The following is a 19,057-nucleotide window of genomic DNA, read 5'->3' on the forward strand; positions in this document are numbered from 1 at the left end:
GTTGACCATTTAGATTTTTTTCTACGGGGATTTGATGTTGACTGGGGTGAAAATCTCACTTCCAACACAATGATTGCTCTGCAGAAAGACACTTTACCCCGCCTATCCCTCTGCTGTAATATCACAGTATTACCCAAAACTGCTATGAAATTGCAAATTTGATCCCTTTTCTCCAATTTTAGACCAAAAAGTCAACCCAAAAATGCAGGAAGAGGGGAGAAAAAAATTAAGGGAAAAATTGTCTATTTATACCTCGCACTACATTCGTCCTCTTTCCATGTATATCTCATTGTCATGTCTTCTGACGAACCCCTGCTTTGACTCCTTTGAATTCATGAATTTGGTTGGGGGGGGGGGGGGGTAAGGAAGCATTCTAAGGGAGACAACTCCAATATCAGAATAAAATATAAATTATGTCAAGGTATTAAAAAATAAATTGACTTTACCCAAGGTTGGGGTAGAAGTGGTATGGGTACATTTCCAGACAATCTGATAGATTTCCAGGTTATGGCCAATAAGTTGACAACCATACATAGACTGGACAGCAGAACTGAGACAGAAAGGAATTAAAGGTGTCTAGTTTTCAGTCGAGAGCAATCAACACATCAACATTTTTATTAGTTGACAATAGGCTTCACACGGCTCACATAATAGATGCACGTCTTTCACTACTATCATATGAAAAAAAGAATAAACAATTGGTCTAAAATTGATAGAGTTTATTTACAGCAGAATTAACAAATGTTTAAAATAAATAAAATATAGCCTAATATGAGCAGACCTATGTATACTTCATCAATTATTTATAATTTCAGTATTAGAATCATAAATATGATTTAGATGTATATATTTCACCAATCAAATAGCAGTGACATTCTGCTATTATTAACAACATAATAACAAATATATAAATATATATCAAAAAAATATCATACCTGGTATTACAAATATAAAATGAAATTGAGATGTGGATTAAATCAGAGATATCTATTTTGCAATAACAAAATCAAATAGATATAGATAAAAATAACGGTTTTAAACAGAATAGACATAAAAATATTTATTTGGATGGAATTTAGCATATTTAAAAAAAAAAAACATTAACAGAACACAATTTTTATTCTAAAAGCACAACGTTTCGACAAGTATCCACTCATTGTTATATCATATAAATATTTCCCTCTTTTTAACTACCCATGGTACCCTATTTCCATTTGGTGTGTATAAAAAGACCAAAGAGGAAAACAGAGGTTTTGAATACAATACATAAATTTGTAATTGTCAAACATAATATACATGTAAAAGCATTCATTTAAAAACAATTATACAACTTACTTAAAATTAACAAAAAACTACAATTTAATAACTATTCATTTAAATCAACAAAATTAATCATATTACTATCATTGACTAAACAATGTGCCAGGAATGCCAAGCATAATAAAAAGACACTTATATAAGATATTGATCGATAACAGATATCAAAAGGTGTAACTTATTTTAAATACAAAAGTAAAACCAAATTCAACTAGGGTTTCTTTCAGGAAATTGAGCAGGGGGTGGGGTGGGGTGGGCTTAGTGGAGACAACATCAAGTTTGGTGTGAACTGTGGGGGATTACCTGAGAATTTGATAAAATCAGATGGTCTGATACAAAATGGTGGCATATGTTTTGTTTGATTAGACATTATTTCGATGAATGTAGCCACCCCCCTCTGGACATGCACCTGCTGACTTTTCAAAAGCAGTGAAGTATCAGCTCTCTAAAAAGATTTAGCATACCCTGACTGCCTTTAAATGAAAAGCCTAGATATTGGCAGTAAACAACACAACACATCATAAAATTATAACAAATTGATTCAGAAATAAAATTGTATAAAGAAATCATAGAAATATGAATAGAGCAGTGCATTAATTGTAATGGAAATATCACAGTGTGTTAATTAAGAGATTAATATCTCTCAGTCATATGCTCTCTTGTAGTGCATTTCTTAATAATATTAACTATCAAAAATATAACATGAATAAATATACTAAATATCAACAAAATAATCATGATAAATATATTAATTGGGACTGTGCTTACAATATCACAGATATATTTGACATAAATAATCATTAAAGAAATATGAAAAAATAGTGTTACTAGGCAACTAATATAATGCCCAACAGCAGCATTTTGAAGGGGCAATAAGTGTTCATAAACTTGAATTATTAAAAACTGTTGAGCTTTTCTGATTTTAGAAAATACAGCATTTACAAGGATAACTGACAGAGGCAATAACTCTGCATAGAACTGATGTGTGACTATGCAATCTAATAAGATTTGCCCCTGATGACTACCCAAATTATCTTGAACAAAACAATTATCAGCAGAGTTTTTATAAGAATTGGATACTGATGGACGGACTAATAGATGGACAGTGGTGACAACAGTATACTCCCTCCTACAATGTGTACATTTTTATAATGTCTAAAAGACAAAGCACTTTAACAAAACATCTATAATAATACTCTATGAATATTTATCACACAATTGCATATTCAGAATTACATTTTTGAGGAGAGGGCTGTTGAAGGATATTGTATAAGATGGCCACATTTGAGTGAGGTTTAAACTCAATTTATGGGACCATCTCATAACTTCCACTACAAAAGACACTAGATTCAACTTTATTTTGAGTAAATTAGGTTTAAAAACATGTTTTATTTTCCTGGAACATTAATAGTTTATCCTATCATCTTGTAAGATGTGACATAAGTAGACTGCCCAAGATTTTATTCTATGGTGTATTTACCACAAGATAGTCCAATAATATCTTGTTATGGAATGTGTTGTACAAAATTCCATACAAAAGCCCCCAAACCTTGACAATGAAAAATAAATTTTCAATTAGGCCACACCAAAAAAATATTCTGGTTCTCAGATACCGACTCGTCATTAAAAATGTGCAGCATCACATGTTCTTGTTTAAAAAAAATAAATAAAAACAAAGTCAATAATTTGCACTTGACCATATTTCCCCCTTGATCATGAGAGGAGCGCTATTAAAAGTTTTTTGATAACAGGAAATGAACACTAGACTTAGCTATCAAGTAAGTAAAACACTACTGACAATCACGAACGGCACTGGATAATCGAGTGTTAATTTATTATTTGCAAAGATGGCTGTCATTTGTCTTTTTTTTACGATCAAAATGCCTTACCTTTCCCAAGAAATATGACTGTGAGAGATACGACTGAAAATATTCTTCGTGGGTATTGAGGTCGCAGACTTCATTTTAAATTGCCAACAAAATCTATGATTTAACAATGAGTATGGTATCAATACCATGTAGATCTAATGGTCGCCAAAATAAAAACCGGCAGATTTGAAAACATTTTCCAAGGAGTTATTGAATATAGATAGATGAACTCATGGAATTATTCGGACGTTATTTCAAATTCTTACTTATTTTTTTTTTCTTATTAAGAGTGGAATAAATTTTAAATTTATAATAATTTTGTGTGTTTTTTAAAAATGAAACATGAGCTAGATCTAGACTTTGACAAAATAAAACAACCCGCCCCCCCCCCCAAAAAAAAACCAAACGCCCTCCCGCATCAATTTTTCTAAAAGGATTGTCTCAGAACCAGACTACTTTTTTTGTGTGGCCTTAGATACAAATTCATTGAATAGTTCATAAACACAAAATAATTATCTAGATGTTTAAATTTGATCTATTGCATTAGTAAATTTCATCAGATCATCTAATCTGTGTAAACCAAGATCAGTTTTAACATAGCTGAAGAAAAATTCTGGTGCCTGAAAATGCAAAAATAAAACATCAAACATTATACTTCATTTTATCATTAATAAACATTATTCTTATTAAAAAAATGCAAAGCATTAATTATATAATGGGCAAACTAAACTCATTACAAATTTTAAACGTGCCAGGAACGATGCCAGGTACGGCACGTTTATTTTTTTTGTAGTGTAAACGGGTCAAACATAAGCATGCCGTACTGAGAACCGTGCAAATTTGGCCCACTCAAGTGAGGTGGTCTCGGAACGATGCCAGACATAGCACGGCTAAATTTTCATAGTGCAAATGCTATCCGGTCTGACATGACCTTTTTTCCCACAAACTTTGACAATTCTGTCATCAGTTCTGTCAAAATGGTTTTCCCAAACTAAATCAACCGCCATAATTGTTTTCATCCAGGTAATTTGCATAGGGACTGAAATTAACTTTTTTGTGAAGAGTTGCACATTTGGTGTGCCTGGCACGGTTCTGAGACCGGTTATTGTAGAGTAATATAACAGGTCAATTTTTAAAAATTTATCGCGGCCTTGTACTATGCCGAGAACGGGGCACGTTTATCGCGGCCAAGTGTAAACAGGGCTTAAGTTTTGCTCTGTTAGATAATTAATCCCCACTATATAATTATATAATTTATAATTAATCCCCACTATATAATTATATAATTTATAATAAATCCCCACTATATAATTATATAATTTATAATAAATCTCCACTATATAATTATATAATTTATAATAAATCCCCACTATATAATTATATAAGTCTTACCCTGTTAGATAATTTCTTCAAGAAAGTCAACTGTTCTCCTGTCAAAGACTGTAGTTTCTCTTTGCTGTGAGGAAATGAAATGAAATGAAATGTGGTTTAACGTCCTACTGTTCTGCTCCTAACCTGGGCTAATGAAGACGGGCATACGCCATACAGTGTGCTATGAGGGAAATTTTGCCAGGGCAGCGGTGCTAAGGCCTACTCTTATATCGAATTCCAACTGCCAAGGGATCTTTTACGTGCACGCCAAAGTGTACATGGGACCTCGGTTTTCCATCCCATCCGAACAAATAGACAGCTGTCCTTGTCAGGCCCTCCATCCTGCATCACTGACAAGGGGAAACCACGCCGGAAAATCTGAATGAACTTTCTCGGCCAATGCAGGGATCGAACACCTGACCTCCAAGCTAGCGAGCCAGCGTCTTACCCACTTAGCCACGTGATCCCTTGCTGTGAGGAATAAAGTGATAAGATTATTTGAATTGAATGCAATTATCATCACAATACTTTGGTCATTTTGAGACCATTTCAATAGTTGAGTGTGAAACAGTGGCATTTCCACCTATTCATTATCAAATTTTAACAGACAAAGAGTTCAATGTGTATATGGGTGTTCCCAGAAAAATTCTGGTCAAAGATTATTAACTGAAAATTCTAGAATATAATGATTTTAAGAAAACCAGTTAAATTCCACCATCCATATGCGCGAATATTGAAAGTAACAGAGATCTTTGGGATATAAACATGTGTTTTAAGTTTCATCAAAATCGGATAAAAATTGTGACCTCAAGAGCGTTCACAGCTTTGGTATTACATACTTATACACTATCAGTGTTGGGTGGGTGGGTGTGTGTTGGGGGGGGGGGGTGAATTATGGTCCCTGATTGTACAAAATATCACATTATTGGCTTATGGACTATAAATACTGGTATACGACATGTGTCTCCATGACAACAATAGGTCGCAACAGTATTAATCTACAAATGCACTTAGATCCATTAAAAACTACAGACTCTATCGTGTTTACAAGGTTTTTGGCAGAGAGAGAAAAACTCCAGAACGATGAGTCACGGTAGACTGAATATTGATAGGGTTTGTTTTCTCATACCCACAATTGAGAAATTTTGTTAAACACTGTAATCTCTAACATGTTCACAAGCCAATTGTTCACAGACTTGTGGACACGGTGATGAGATAATACGCCCTTAATTTTATAAAATAATTTTATAAAAAATACACACTACCTATCTAAACTGATTTTTTTCAGCCATTTTGATACATCATCTGCAGACCATTCATTTGTACCATTACCTCTTGCTGCTTGTAAAGGAACAGATCTTACTACTGCTATTGGCCCGTCAACCTAAAAAAAAAAAAAGAGTAAAAGATAATTTCAATCCCGTAAATAAAATGATAGTGAAGTAACTATGTGTCATTTGCATTTTTCCCTATCATGTAATCAGATTGATTATTTAACATTTAATAGAGAAAACAAAATCAAAAATACCAGTAGTTACATTTGGAACTATTTCACATCAGCGACAGTGATCAAATGAAGGATCTCTGCATGATGATGTACGATATCAGCACGCATTTAAACGGGATCAAAGAAAGGCCTCCACGACATACTGCGGAGTTCTCTTATTCTATCATTTTGATCATCATGCAATGGGCTTATTCCATATTCCAGTCAGATGTTTTTTAGGGGGTTGACCGTTGTACGTTTATGTCTATTAGCACATGCGCATAAATGGTATTCTTAAAAAAACGCATTGAGATGCCCTAAAGCTCAAACAATGTGTGAATAAGGCTTAAAAAAAATAACTTAGCCCGGTAAGGATTTGCACTGTTTATTATTTCCTTTTACGGCCTCTATCAGAGTCTTGTACTATGTCTAATAGCACCGCAACTAAAATAAAAGTACCGATTGTCAAGAAAAATAATGATATTTTAGAGTTATTTACCGAGTCCTTTTGAACAGATATCAGCAACTCCAGTATCGGCAAAATGGCAGAGAGTCATCCGATTCCGATGTCTAAGGATAGGCCACTTATCGGCCAATTACCAATGTAGAAACCGATTATCTGTCCATCACTACTTTAACCATTTAGAATTTTTTCTAAAATGCAAGGGTAACAATCCATACACAATGTACCTACCTCATCAGCATCTCCACCAATTTTACCATCTTTTCCCAACTGACGTGATAAATTTTTAAACGAATCATCAAATGAATATTTACCACTGAAGTCAACAAATAATTTAGCACCCAGAATCATACCTAACCATCCATTAGGTTTGTAACCCCTCTGCATCATAAGAGGTATAATTGGCTTTTTTAACGTAAATGCATATTCTGCTTCTGAAAAACAAAATAATCACAAAACAAATTTAAAACTACCCCAAAAAATTATTTCATTTTTACAAGAAAAATTAATAGATAATTGAAATGGCGCAGATGTTACTTCTAATTTTAACCCTTTAGCGAGAGAGAGAGAAATGGGGTTCAATAATTCACTTGTGCATAGGGGTCGTTAGCTGTTATAGGAAACCGGAGGACCCGGAGAAAACCCACGAGGTTGGACAGACGACCCTACTCCTTGTCACGTACAACCAGGGATTCGAAACCACGCCAGTCGAATCAATGACAGACTTTATGATACAGCGCGCGCACGCTAACCATTCAGCCATCCAACCCCCCTAACCCTTTAGCACTTGGTGCACGTATATACTGACTACCCCAGTTCCTTGAAATAAATTAGAGAAAAGTGATATATAAATACTTATACTATTTGTTTACATTTTATCTATTATTTCATCTGATCTGAATAATTAGACACGCTTTCCTGATAAGCCCACAGGAATGAACCACCACAAGTGAGACCCTGGAACATTCTGGGCATGAATCCAGTATCTTAACCCTAGAACCATCATCATCAGTACATCCCACCCACAATAAATCTAAGAATAAAATTCTTATCCCGTGATCCTGTGATTCCTGGATTGGGATTTGCTGAGTTTGTATCATCATAGTAGTCGCTTGTCGTCTGCTGGGCAAAGTATGTCACACACTGATATCGCACGATTCTCACTGGCTGTGTACCATAAATCGATGCGTGAATCAAATTTTTCTTACATAACCCAATACCATGCTTGCAGTTTCGGTGAAAACGGCTTCCAAAAGAACTTAAAACTCAACCCTGCTACATTGCTAAACAGGGAAAATTTTGGGCTGCCAAAATAGAACAAAATGAGACCAACATGCAATAATAATTAGATGGATCCCAACCGCTCATCCTGTGATCCCAAACATTGGAAAGCAGTCCAGGATTCCTGCGAACTGGATTCCTCTCAGGAAACCCTAATAAGTATACAGTACCTGTTCTACAGTTGGAACTTTCTTTGTATCTTTCTGACATACAGACTAAAACAACACAAGCTTTCTCCACAGCATCTGCCATAGCTTGTAGAGTAGACCCTTCCATATCTTTAATATCCATCCACACCAAATAACCCGCTTCACTTAACATTTGGGAGATCTGAAAATTTAGAGAAAAATCTGTTTTTTGAAATCACCAGGAAAATATAAACATATACATACAATTCATTCCATCAGATTTAGATTTCACAAAAAAAAACCCAGGAATGTCATTAGGTACAAACTGAAAACCTTAGGTAATATGGTTAACAGCTTTGTTCGCTACAAATTTTGGTTAAGAGACATCCTTGTATTGTATGTTATTTCTGGGAGCATTTCAGGTTTGTCTTGTACAGGGGTTGTCAACCGATGGCATAAGTGGCACCTCATAATAATAATGATCTGATATAAACAATAAATAATTTGATTTCAATAATTCGCTTTATAAAGGGGAGGAAAGGGGAGGAAATCGGAGGTCATAGAGGAAACCCACGAGGTTTGAGAGGCAAGCCTAATCCTTGTCATCGAAACCATGACACCTGACTCAATGACAACAGACCTTATTATCTAAAGCACAGGCATCAAATCATTCGGCCACCCAGCCTTTCTATTGCTGCTATTATTTTTTACTGACCTGTATGAGTTTTTTCTGGTCTGCCCACTGATAACTAATCATAACATGTCCATTAGATTTTGCTGGACTGTTTTTTACATTTTCATGCTTTTCTTTATCTGAAATACAAAATATGTTACTGCATTCAAATTTAATGCTTATCAAGAGAAGAAGAGGCTTCATCTGAGTATTAATTATATGGAGAAGAAATTCTTATTAAAACTATGTACATAATATTGAGACTGTTATATATACTACATGATAAGGAGACCTTTATACACACACGCTGATGTTGAGACCCTGAATACATGTGAATACATGATAACAAGAACCTGATATATACATGTATGTACATGATAAGGGGAATTGAAATGAAATGGGGTTTAATGTCCTACTGTTCTGCTCCTAATCTGGGCTAATGAAGGCGGGCATACGCCATACAGTGTGCTATGAGGGAAATTTTGCCCGGGCAGCGGTGCTATGGCCTAGTCTTATATCGAGTTCCACCTGCCAAGGGATCTTATACGTGCAAGTCAATGTGTACATGAGACCTCGGTTATTTGTCCCATCCAAATGACTAGACAGCTGTCCTCGTCAGGCCCTCCATCCTGCATCACTGACAAGGGGAAACCACGCCGGAAAATCTGGATGAACTTTCTCGGTCAATGCAGGGATCAAACACCCGACCTCCAGGCTAGTGACCCAGCGTCTTACCCACTTAGCCATGTGATCCCCCATGATAAGGGGACCCTTATATATACATAAAATACATGATACTGAGACCCTCATACGGTAACATTGCTTCAAGTCTGCTTTACACCGAAGTCTAACTTACAGTAAAGAGATGAGGTACCAGCATATACTGAAAGTTAGAAGAGTTCTATTAATGCTATTCATTATTTCAATATTTTATTACCATCTTTGATATTCCACAGAATCCCAGATGCTGCATTGGCTACATTCTCCACAGTATTTTTAGTTAAATCCGTTAACAGCTGGATTAGACTTACGTCTTTCTGAAAGATAATAAAGATACAATTATTATCATTCCTGTGAACAGTAGTGCCAGTTGGTACCCTGATTCATCACCACATCAAACTCTTCCCACAAAGGAATTTTTGAAATATTTTGGAACTGCACACTCTTTCATCTTCTAAACAGAATTCAAGAATTGTAAATTTATTATTTCCCTTTGTCCACAAGTTTATCAAGCTTCTATACTGAGTGTTGATATCATGTTCCTGTGTATAAAATAATAGCCTTTGGGGATCACGTGGCTAAGTGGGTAAGACGCTAGCTCGCTAGCCTGGAGGTCGGGTGTTCGATCCCTGCATTGGCCGAGAAAGTTCATCCAGATTTTCCGGCGTGGTTCTCCCTTGTCAGTGATGCAGGACGGAGGGGCTGACAAGGAAAGCTGTCTAGTCGTTCGGATGGGACGAAAAACCGAGGTCCCGTGTACACATTGGCGTGCACGTAAAAGATCCCTTGGCAGTTGGAATTCGATATAAGAGTAGGCCCTTGTGCCGCTGTCCGGGCAAAATTTCCCTCATAGCACACTGTATGGCGTATGCCCGTCTTCATTAGCCCAGGTTAGGAGCAGAACAGTAGGACGTTAAACCCCATTTCATTTCATTTCATTTCATTTGAAGACTTTAAATGGGGTTTAATGTCCTACTTTTCTGCACCAACTGGGCTAATGAAGATGAACTTACGCCATGCCTTTGCGGGGAATTTTAAAAGGATAGCGACATAATAACTTAATCCTATTTCAAATTCCAAAAGGCTTCTTTAACAAATTTACATTTTTCTTCTCCTCAAAACGACTACTCTGTTTCTTGCCAGATCCATGTTTTGTACTGCTGACAAAGTAAAACAAATCTGAAAAATCCTGAGGAACTGTCTGGGCCAACACCAGGAGCAAACCCAAGACCTGATCCCTGGATATCAAGCCAGCATTCTACCCACTGAACCACTGCAGCTTCAACCTATGAAAAAGTTTACAGTCAGGTTGCCTTTTGACAAGTAACTCTGGCTAGACATTGGTTCACTTAGTTTTGATTAGTGACTGGTGTCATGCACAGAAATTGACTCACTTATTCTAGAACACCTGATACCGAAATGAAATGAAATGGGGTTTAACGTCCTACTGTTCTGCTCCTATGCTGGGCTAATGAAGACGGACATACGCCATACAGTGTGCTATGAGGGAAATTTTGCCCACGCAGCGGCACTATCGCCTACTCTTATATCAAATTCCATCTGCCAAGGGATCTTTTACATGCATTCCAATGTATACACGGGACCTCGGTTTTTCATCTCACCCTCGGTCCTACATCACTTACAAGGGGGAACCACGCCGGAAAATCTGGATGAACTTTCTCGGCCAATGCAGGGATCGAACACCCGACCTCTAGACTAGCGAGCTAGCGTCTTACCCACTTAGCCACGTGATCCCCTACACCTGATACCACCTGTCATTTCATTGTAAGGTCATATAGTGTACTATTGAAATTGAATACCAAGTAACACTCAACATACTTGTGGAGCCATGGGAATCTCCTAAATAATTACAGGTGGTATTAGGTGTTCTAGAGAATGTAGAACTACCCTGTCTGGTGCATGAAACCTGTCACTACTGTTCAAATACCTTGATATCATTTTTGTTGTCTTTAGAAAATGACAAAATTCTGATCGCTTCTGTTGCTTGTAAAACCTCGCCATCATTATATTTAGCCTCAATAATTTCTTTTAATAGCGGAAGAGCACCTTTCTTCATTAATATGTTCTTATTTTGATCATTTCTGGCCAAGCCCTTTAATCCTGAGACCAATTCCTCTACACTAAACCCATCAAATCTGTGACCTTGGTTCTTGTTTGCCCATTTTATCATTTGAATAATATCATCAAATATAGTATCATCTGCTAACAATAAATGATTCTCTTCTTCGTTGATTATATTTGCTAAGGTAAGGAGAACCAGGAGCTTAACATCTGAAAATAAAAATTTAATAAACATGCGTAATAATATCGATATGTTACCGACCATGTTTATACAAATAGTACAGCAAGGAGGTGGTTCAGATACGTTACCGACCATGTTTATACAAATAGTACAGCAAGGAGGTGGTTCAGATACGTTACAGATCCTGTTTACACCAATACAGCGAGCAGGTGGTTCAGATACGTTATGGGCCCTGTTTACAGCGAGGAGATGGTTCAGATATGTTACAGATCCTGTTTACACCAATATAGCGAGGATGTGGTTCTGATAATGTCCACTTTACAGAAACTAGGTCATTTTGGGACTAACATATGGTTCAATTTTATTTCAATAACTTGCTTGCGCATAGGGGTCTTTAGCAGTGGGAGGAAACCAGAGGACCTGGAGAAAATCCACAAGGTTGGACAGGCGACCCTACTCCTTGTTAAGTACAACCGGGGAATCAAATGACAGTTGACTCAATGACACCTTATGATACAGCGCGCACGTGCTAACCATTCAGCTATCCAACCCCCCCAGATAAGTTACAGAACATGTTTACACCTTCATCAGATGCATAAGGTTGACTATTGGCAGCTTACTGTCTATTAGAGAGGAATGTTTCAAGTGTGCATTATAATACTGACTGAAACATAGAAGAGAGACGGCAATAATACATTAAAAAAATAAAATTACTTTTTGATTTCGTTTGTAAAAAAGGCACCAAATTTTTCACTGTATCTTCTTTTCTGAAACATTCTCGTGTTTCAACACTTGAAGATTTACCACAGTTGTGTAAAATTCCTACAGCCGAATCAAAAACACTGCTATTTTTCTGAAAATATGAAAAAAAAAACATGTTAATTGTCACAATGGTTCAGTGAGTACAGCGCTTGCTTACTGTTGAGTGGAAGTTAAACTCCATTTCTCCCTCTCTCTCTTGTTTTTGTCCCATCCGACTGAATGCTTTTTTTTGCCAGACACTCCGTCTTTCACCCCTTAAAAGGGAACCAAGCTAGAAAATTAGGAACTTTCAAGGGACTTTTGAGGTGATAGGAAACCTGCAGATTGCTTGGAGAAAAACCCAAGAGGTTAGCAGATTAAAATAGAATAGTTAATATTATAATACTAACCACAAATTCAGCAGACTTTTTATGTAATTCTTTCAGATCATTCATGAGATAATGAAAAAAACCCATCTTGGCAACTCTGTCTCCTAACTTTACACTAGCATCAGAAAAGTTCCAGAGCACACTTCTTACAGAAATAAGGAACCATACTTCATTTTCTGTCATTTTAATATTATCAGCAGTATGAACCTCTTTAATTTCCAAGATTGTATCCGTTAAATGTTTGAGATTGGCAGTTTTTAATATAGCTATATATTTGTTCACAGCAATTTCCACAAAACCAATCATAGCTAAATAATCCCCCAAGTTTCTGTGAAGTTTCATTTCAGTATAGCAGAAAAACCTTGTCTCAAATTCTGCTAACTTTTTACTCAATCTTTTAAGCTGGTCTTCAGAGGAATTTATTTTTAATTGATTGGTTGTTTCTTCAAAAAAGTTAAAGTCATCCACTAGTACTGGATTATCATTTTTCATGTTTTTAATAGTTTCCATATTGTCGCTCGGTTTATCTTCATTGGGATTTATTTTCTTGTTTTTCTTCTTTACTTTTACTGAATCTTTGAGGTTATCTATGGAGCCATGGATGGCCGAGGCTGCAGTAGACCCTGCAACTGATGATGAGGCTCCCATTGAAAAACTGTAATGGAAAAAATAGATGAATTTTGATCACTATTAGGCAACACCAATTCAATTCTCTGTTCTTCTTATTTCTTCAGGTAAAAGAAAAGACTAATTTAAAAACCCAAAGTACTTTGTTGCACTTTTCAAAAGCGTTTAGTTCCAACAATTTGGAATTATTACTTTAGGGGTTAGAGATGTAGAGGCAAAAAAGGGTATTCAATGCAAACAACAAATATTCATCAACATTTGTCTTAGAAAGATTCAACATATAAGATGGCCTGATTGCATCTGTAATGAGGAACTGTGGGAAAGAAGTTTTGGAATTATTACTTTAGGGGTTAGAGATGTAGAGGCAAAAAAGAGTTTTCAATGCAAACTACAAATAATTCATAAAACATTTATATTTGGAGAATAAAACTGCTTCATTTTGTGTTAAAAGGCCTTAAAATCCTTTAACTCAATATACATGATACGTGTCAGTCTTCATTTAGAAATGGAGACCGGTGTCCCAATCTGTATTATATGGTGTCTGGATAAAACTTGACTTTTATTTCATAAAAGTTATCAAGCGTGCGTACAGCACGACGGTCAGGCACTGTATAGACCTCTAATAAAACAGCAACAGATTATCAGGTCACCAAACGAAAAAATTAACTGAAACCGTAAAAGGGTTACGTGTCCAGATAAGCGGTTTTGACGTTCATGTCCAAACGGCTCAATGTTTTGAGACAAGCTATATACACAATTCCTGTATATACTGGTAGTTAAATTTCATACATACATGGACTTTTATTTCTGAGGCTCTGTTAAAATCGGGATGATCCCTTTAAACTTTAACATTACTACTTTCCTGCGCCAACCAGGCTAATATTAGTAATAAAGACAGTTAACATGTAGGCTAAGTAAAACACCATTTACCATATAATGGCATTATTGATACGTTATCAACAAATGCACAAGGGGCTTCATTAGTCCAGTCACTGCAGAAAAGTAGGACATAATTAAACCCCATTTCATCATTTAACCTAATCAACATCACAGATCATAGTAAGCCTATATAATAGTATTGATCTGATTAATCACAGTTGATCATCATATTATTTTTAAGTGTGTTATGCTTACAATGGGTGATTATTTCATACCTTATTTTTACGATAAAATTGAACAAAATGACTGAATGAGGTGTAGCCGTCATGACTATTAGTATTATACTTCTGTCATTCCGAGACTAACATATGCCATGATATATGGCAATTTTCATATCAACTGACTTGAACTGTTACATGTGCAATTTGAGAAACGATAATTTTGTCAAGAAGAAACAGGTGCGATTCAATCCCCTCGCTTCTGCCTTAGCTTCTTTTATAACAGTAAATGTTTTATCAAACTAGAAAAGTCCCACGATCACTTATTACCGCATTACATGTACCCACGTAGGCCGTACTAATAATTGCACCATCATATATCCCATTCCCCAAAACACCGGTGATGACATTCTAACAAGACAGCTGTATAAGCGCCATGTAACAAAAGCTGCTAGAGCTAGTCTAGTATTGTGTAAGAAAAGATTGATGGGAAAAGTATACGCATTCAAATAATAATAAAAAATATATATTACGTCAAATCTGCCTGAACATAATCAATGTGCTATTACAAACTTCCATGGAGTCAATATAAACAAATCACAAAGGGGAGATAGCTCTAAATAGTTCAAATGGATTTAGACCGCTAATTATTTCCCCATCTCTGAAATCAAGGGAAGCAATTAGGGCCTATTTGTCTTAATCCAAATGGCTCGAGCTCCCTTTTATCTGAGAAAGTGGGTAGGTTACTGTAAAATAGTAATAAATTCGATTCCTTTTCTTAAAAAAAAAATGGATTGGCCTTTGCTGAGAAAGTCCCTTGTAAGTGATGCAGGACGGAGTGTCTGGCAAGGATAGTGTCTGGTCGTCAGAATGGTGCTATAAAACTAAGGTTCCTTGTACATATTGGCGTGCACGTAAAAGAACTCTTGGCAGTTGGAATCCGGAATAACAGTATGGCGTATGTCCGTCTTCATTAACCTCGTCGGTGTAGAAAATTAGGACGTTAAGCCCCATTTCATTTTCATTTCGGACATCTTATTTTCACTTCGGCTTTTCACCGTATGATTTATTTTTTTCTTGTTGAGCAAACTATGGATGATAATGGCGCAATTGTTTGAAAATTCATTGTATACTAGCCTACTACACATAAATATTATATAGATCTATGACTATTTTAAAATTTTTAAGACATTTTTCGGACAGCCCCGAGTGTGATTGCGGTCATTCCTTCGAAGATACCGATCATTTTCTTTTACATTGCTCCTTACCTTCTGATTCCCGCAAAATATCTATAAATCTCTTACCACCGAATTTTATCAATACACATAATCTGTTATACAGTGTAAACAGCAGTCATATTTTGTTAGCCATCTTTGAATAGGTCCACATGTTTTTGACAGCAGCAGAAGGTTTTAAGATCAGTGTAATTACATCTATATCGACCGAAATCGTAGCCAATGTGTAAATATGTTGTTGATTAAGTATTCATTCTATTGTTTTGTTGTTTACTCACTTATTTCTTATACAGATGGGGGGGGGGGGTGGATGGCTGAATGGTTAGCGTGTGCGCGCTGTATCATACAGTCTGTCATTGAGTCGACTGGCGTGGTTTCGAATCCCCGGTTGTACGTGGCAAGGAGTAGGGTCGCCTGTCCAACCTTGTGGGTTTTCTCCGGGTCCTCCGGTTTCCTCCCACTGCTAAAGACCCCTACGCGCAAGCGAATTATGTAAATAAAATTAAACCATATGTTAGTCCCGAAATGACCTAGTTTGTGTCGAGTGGACGTTAAACCCCATTTCTCTCTCTCTCTTATACAGATCCATATTAATTCTTCTATTTAGGAGAGAAGTCATACAGGCTATGCCTGTTCCCCAATCCCTTTCAATTTCTGAATAAAATATTGTTTAAAAAAAAAAAAAATATTATGTCCGAACCTTATTTTCAGCTATTTTGAATTTCTTAACTCGACACTCGATGATCATAATTGGATATTAATATTTTATGATTTAAATATTTGACATTCTGAGATTATATTATGTAATAATATGTTGGTTACCAATCATTTTCTAAATTTTATTATTTTTATAGTTGACTGATTACGACTTGGGTTAGGATATTAGGAGAGTACAATATACGGGAGTAGGATATAGATGGCGCCGATCTATATTAATAAAGGCGCAACAAAAAGTGTACGCCCTGTGCTTTTAATTTACTTCCTTGTGGCTAGGGTGTATGTACAATTTCAAATAATATATGATAGAGGCATTATTATAGTATTTAGTTATGGTACAAATAAATAAATGAATAAATAAATAAATAAATAAATAAGATGATCTTAAATGGTTTAGTTTACCCCACCTGCTGGTGCGTGATACACACAAAAAACAAAGGTAGAGCTACTGGAAGGCACCTACCACTGCTTTGTACTAATTGCAGCGTAATTGTTTATGTGGAACCATGGTGGCTCGGTGAGGAGGATGTTGGCTCACTAACCTCGAGATCCCTGGTTCGATCCCTGCGTTGGCCGAGAAAGTTCATCGGGATTTTCCGGCGTGGTTCCCCTTGTCAGTGGTGTAGGATGGAGGGCATGGCAAGGGACAACGTATAGTCGGTGGGATGGGACGAAAAACCGAGTTCCCGTGTACACATTGGCGTGTACGTAAAACAACCCTTGACAGTTGGAATTCGAAATAAGAGTAGGCCGTAGTGCCGCTGCCGGGGCAAAATCTTCCTCAAAGCACACTGCATGGCCGTTTCAGTAGGACGTTAAACCCCATTTCATTTCATTTAAATTTTTTAAGTGCCTCATTTTATAGGCATTTTTATGAAATCACCTAACAGTTAATTGTATAGATTATCAATGTTATAGTGCATCTTTGTACATATTTTATTATTTAATTTTAGTTAAAGTAGTAATTGACCAATGTCCGAATTGATATCTCATTAATCTTTCAAGTCTTTTAACTGTTTGGGTTTATACTTAATGTAACGATATGTGTTACATAATTATAGTTAACACACGTTTTTGCGATGTCGATATTATCTTCTGTATTTAAACATCTGTGTCTGATGTGCAATTTAACATTTCTTATCAAATATTATGTAACAATATTGTCGTTGCGACATTGTTTTATTTGTATTCTCCATTGTCTGTATATTAGTTATGGTATGAGTTTATTTTGAAACGAAATTTAAATTGTTTATGAAATATTGTGACAATAACAGGACATGTGGTCTAAACACAAGGAATGGGGAAATATGATGGCTGAAACAATATTGTTATCTTTACAAATTGTTGATTCTAAGTTCATAATCAAAAAATATATACTAATGTCCAAAAGAAAGTATACACTGCGCATTTCGTGCTGCATCAACCAAGGTCGTTTTCCATCGTATGCGGCATTTGGGTACAATGTCAATTTGTTTCGCTTTTTTTTATTTTGCTTAGAATTGTTGAGTTTTGACGCAAGAGACAAACTCAGTAATGTTTTATCAAATGTTTTTTAATCTAAATAGAACTTAGTCATATTTTTAGTGCGTATACTTTCTTTTGGACATTAGTATAGAAAGTATGCTGGTTATTTTGATACTTTAACGGAGGTATAGATTAATACACATGTCGGTCATTTACATTTTTCTTTGGTATAGACCAAATTAAGTAATAATCCCTCCCGATATCCAGGTTAAGGTACATGTCCATTCCATATTTTGAATTTAGCTGTTATCAGTCTTTTATGTAAACACCACAGACAAAAAAGTACACACCTATAAAAGAGAGTGGGGGGGGTAGCATTCAGGAGAACTCACACCGCCTGTCATATCAGCCATATACTTAATTGAGACAAGGAAGAATTGTGACTAATAACGCTTCCAGTTTATTGTAATAAAATATTTAAGAAAAGAACATTAGCTGTAGTTGTAACTTAGTCACGGAAGAGAATACAACGTGGAGATTAAAGATCTGATAGTACTACAATTATTGTATAATTATTTTAATCCTAAGCTTGTATATATGTTCTATATTCTTCTGTAATTTTAGTCTGGTGACCGGCTCGCCCTAGCGATACCTATCTCGTTATTGTGACCGTTAGCCAGTTTTGGACACTCGTTTATTAAAAGTACAATTTTGAATATTTATTTATAGTTATCGTAGATAGTGTTGGAATAAGCTACAACCCCCAGAAAACAGCACTTCGGCACCAATATAGAACAAAAATGGGGCTTAACGCCTCATCAACAAAATATTCGGTCATTATGAGAGTAACATAAGATTATTTTTCTTTGGTCACGAATTCTGTCGGGGGTTCTTACGTATACACGTATGGTTGCATCCGAAGGACTAGGCAACCTTTACCTACACGAGAGGACCTCTGTTCTAGGTTGCATCTGAAGTACTAGGCAACCTTTTACTTATCTGTACCGCCATCGGCCAGAAATTATGATAATAAAGCACCATTATACAAGTGATTCTAAAGTAATTGGGCATTTCACAAAAAAATATATTTTCTCGATTATTGCTTGGTTTAGATTATAGCAAAGAGGGTATCACTTGACAGATAGAGTGAACTTTATTGTAAAAACGTGTAACTGAATATTTTGTTGTTTACATTGCTTATCATGAACAAAGACCCT

General features: G+C 35.9%; 1 protein-coding gene across 1 annotated transcript; it reads right to left on the bottom strand.

Moving 5' to 3' along the window:
* Nucleotides 1-3,586: 3,586 nt before the first annotated feature.
* LOC126823259 (uncharacterized) lies at nt 3,587-15,017 on the bottom strand. The gene is made up of 11 exons (XM_050551963.2): nt 14,958-15,017; nt 12,722-13,355; nt 12,285-12,423; nt 11,256-11,599; nt 9,525-9,624; nt 8,630-8,727; nt 7,957-8,116; nt 6,737-6,939; nt 5,822-5,940; nt 4,578-4,641; nt 3,587-3,805 (listed from the first exon to the last, which is right to left on the bottom strand). Exons 2-11 carry the CDS (start codon nt 13,346-13,348, stop codon nt 3,710-3,712), a joined length of 1,950 nt encoding a protein of 649 aa, XP_050407920.1. The 5' UTR covers nt 13,349-13,355; nt 14,958-15,017; the 3' UTR covers nt 3,587-3,709.
* Between the last annotated feature and the right edge of the window lie 4,040 nt (nt 15,018-19,057).

Source organism: Patella vulgata, chromosome 6 (genome assembly GCF_932274485.2).
Source record: "Patella vulgata chromosome 6, xgPatVulg1.2, whole genome shotgun sequence".
In the NCBI taxonomy this organism is placed as follows: domain Eukaryota; kingdom Metazoa; phylum Mollusca; class Gastropoda; family Patellidae; genus Patella; species Patella vulgata.

Coding starts and splice junctions, on each gene's coding strand:
- LOC126823259 (XM_050551963.2), bottom strand. CDS start 13,348: ATGGGAGCCTCATCATCAGTTGCAGGGTCTACTGCAGCCTCGGCCATC. Junction 8,728..9,524: donor TCTGTGGAATATCAAAGATG/GTAATAAAATAT, acceptor TTTGTATTTCAG/ATAAAGAAAAGCATGAAAAT. Junction 5,941..6,736: donor TTGGTGGAGATGCTGATGAG/GTAGGTACATTG, acceptor TTTTTTTTTTAG/GTTGACGGGCCAATAGCAGT.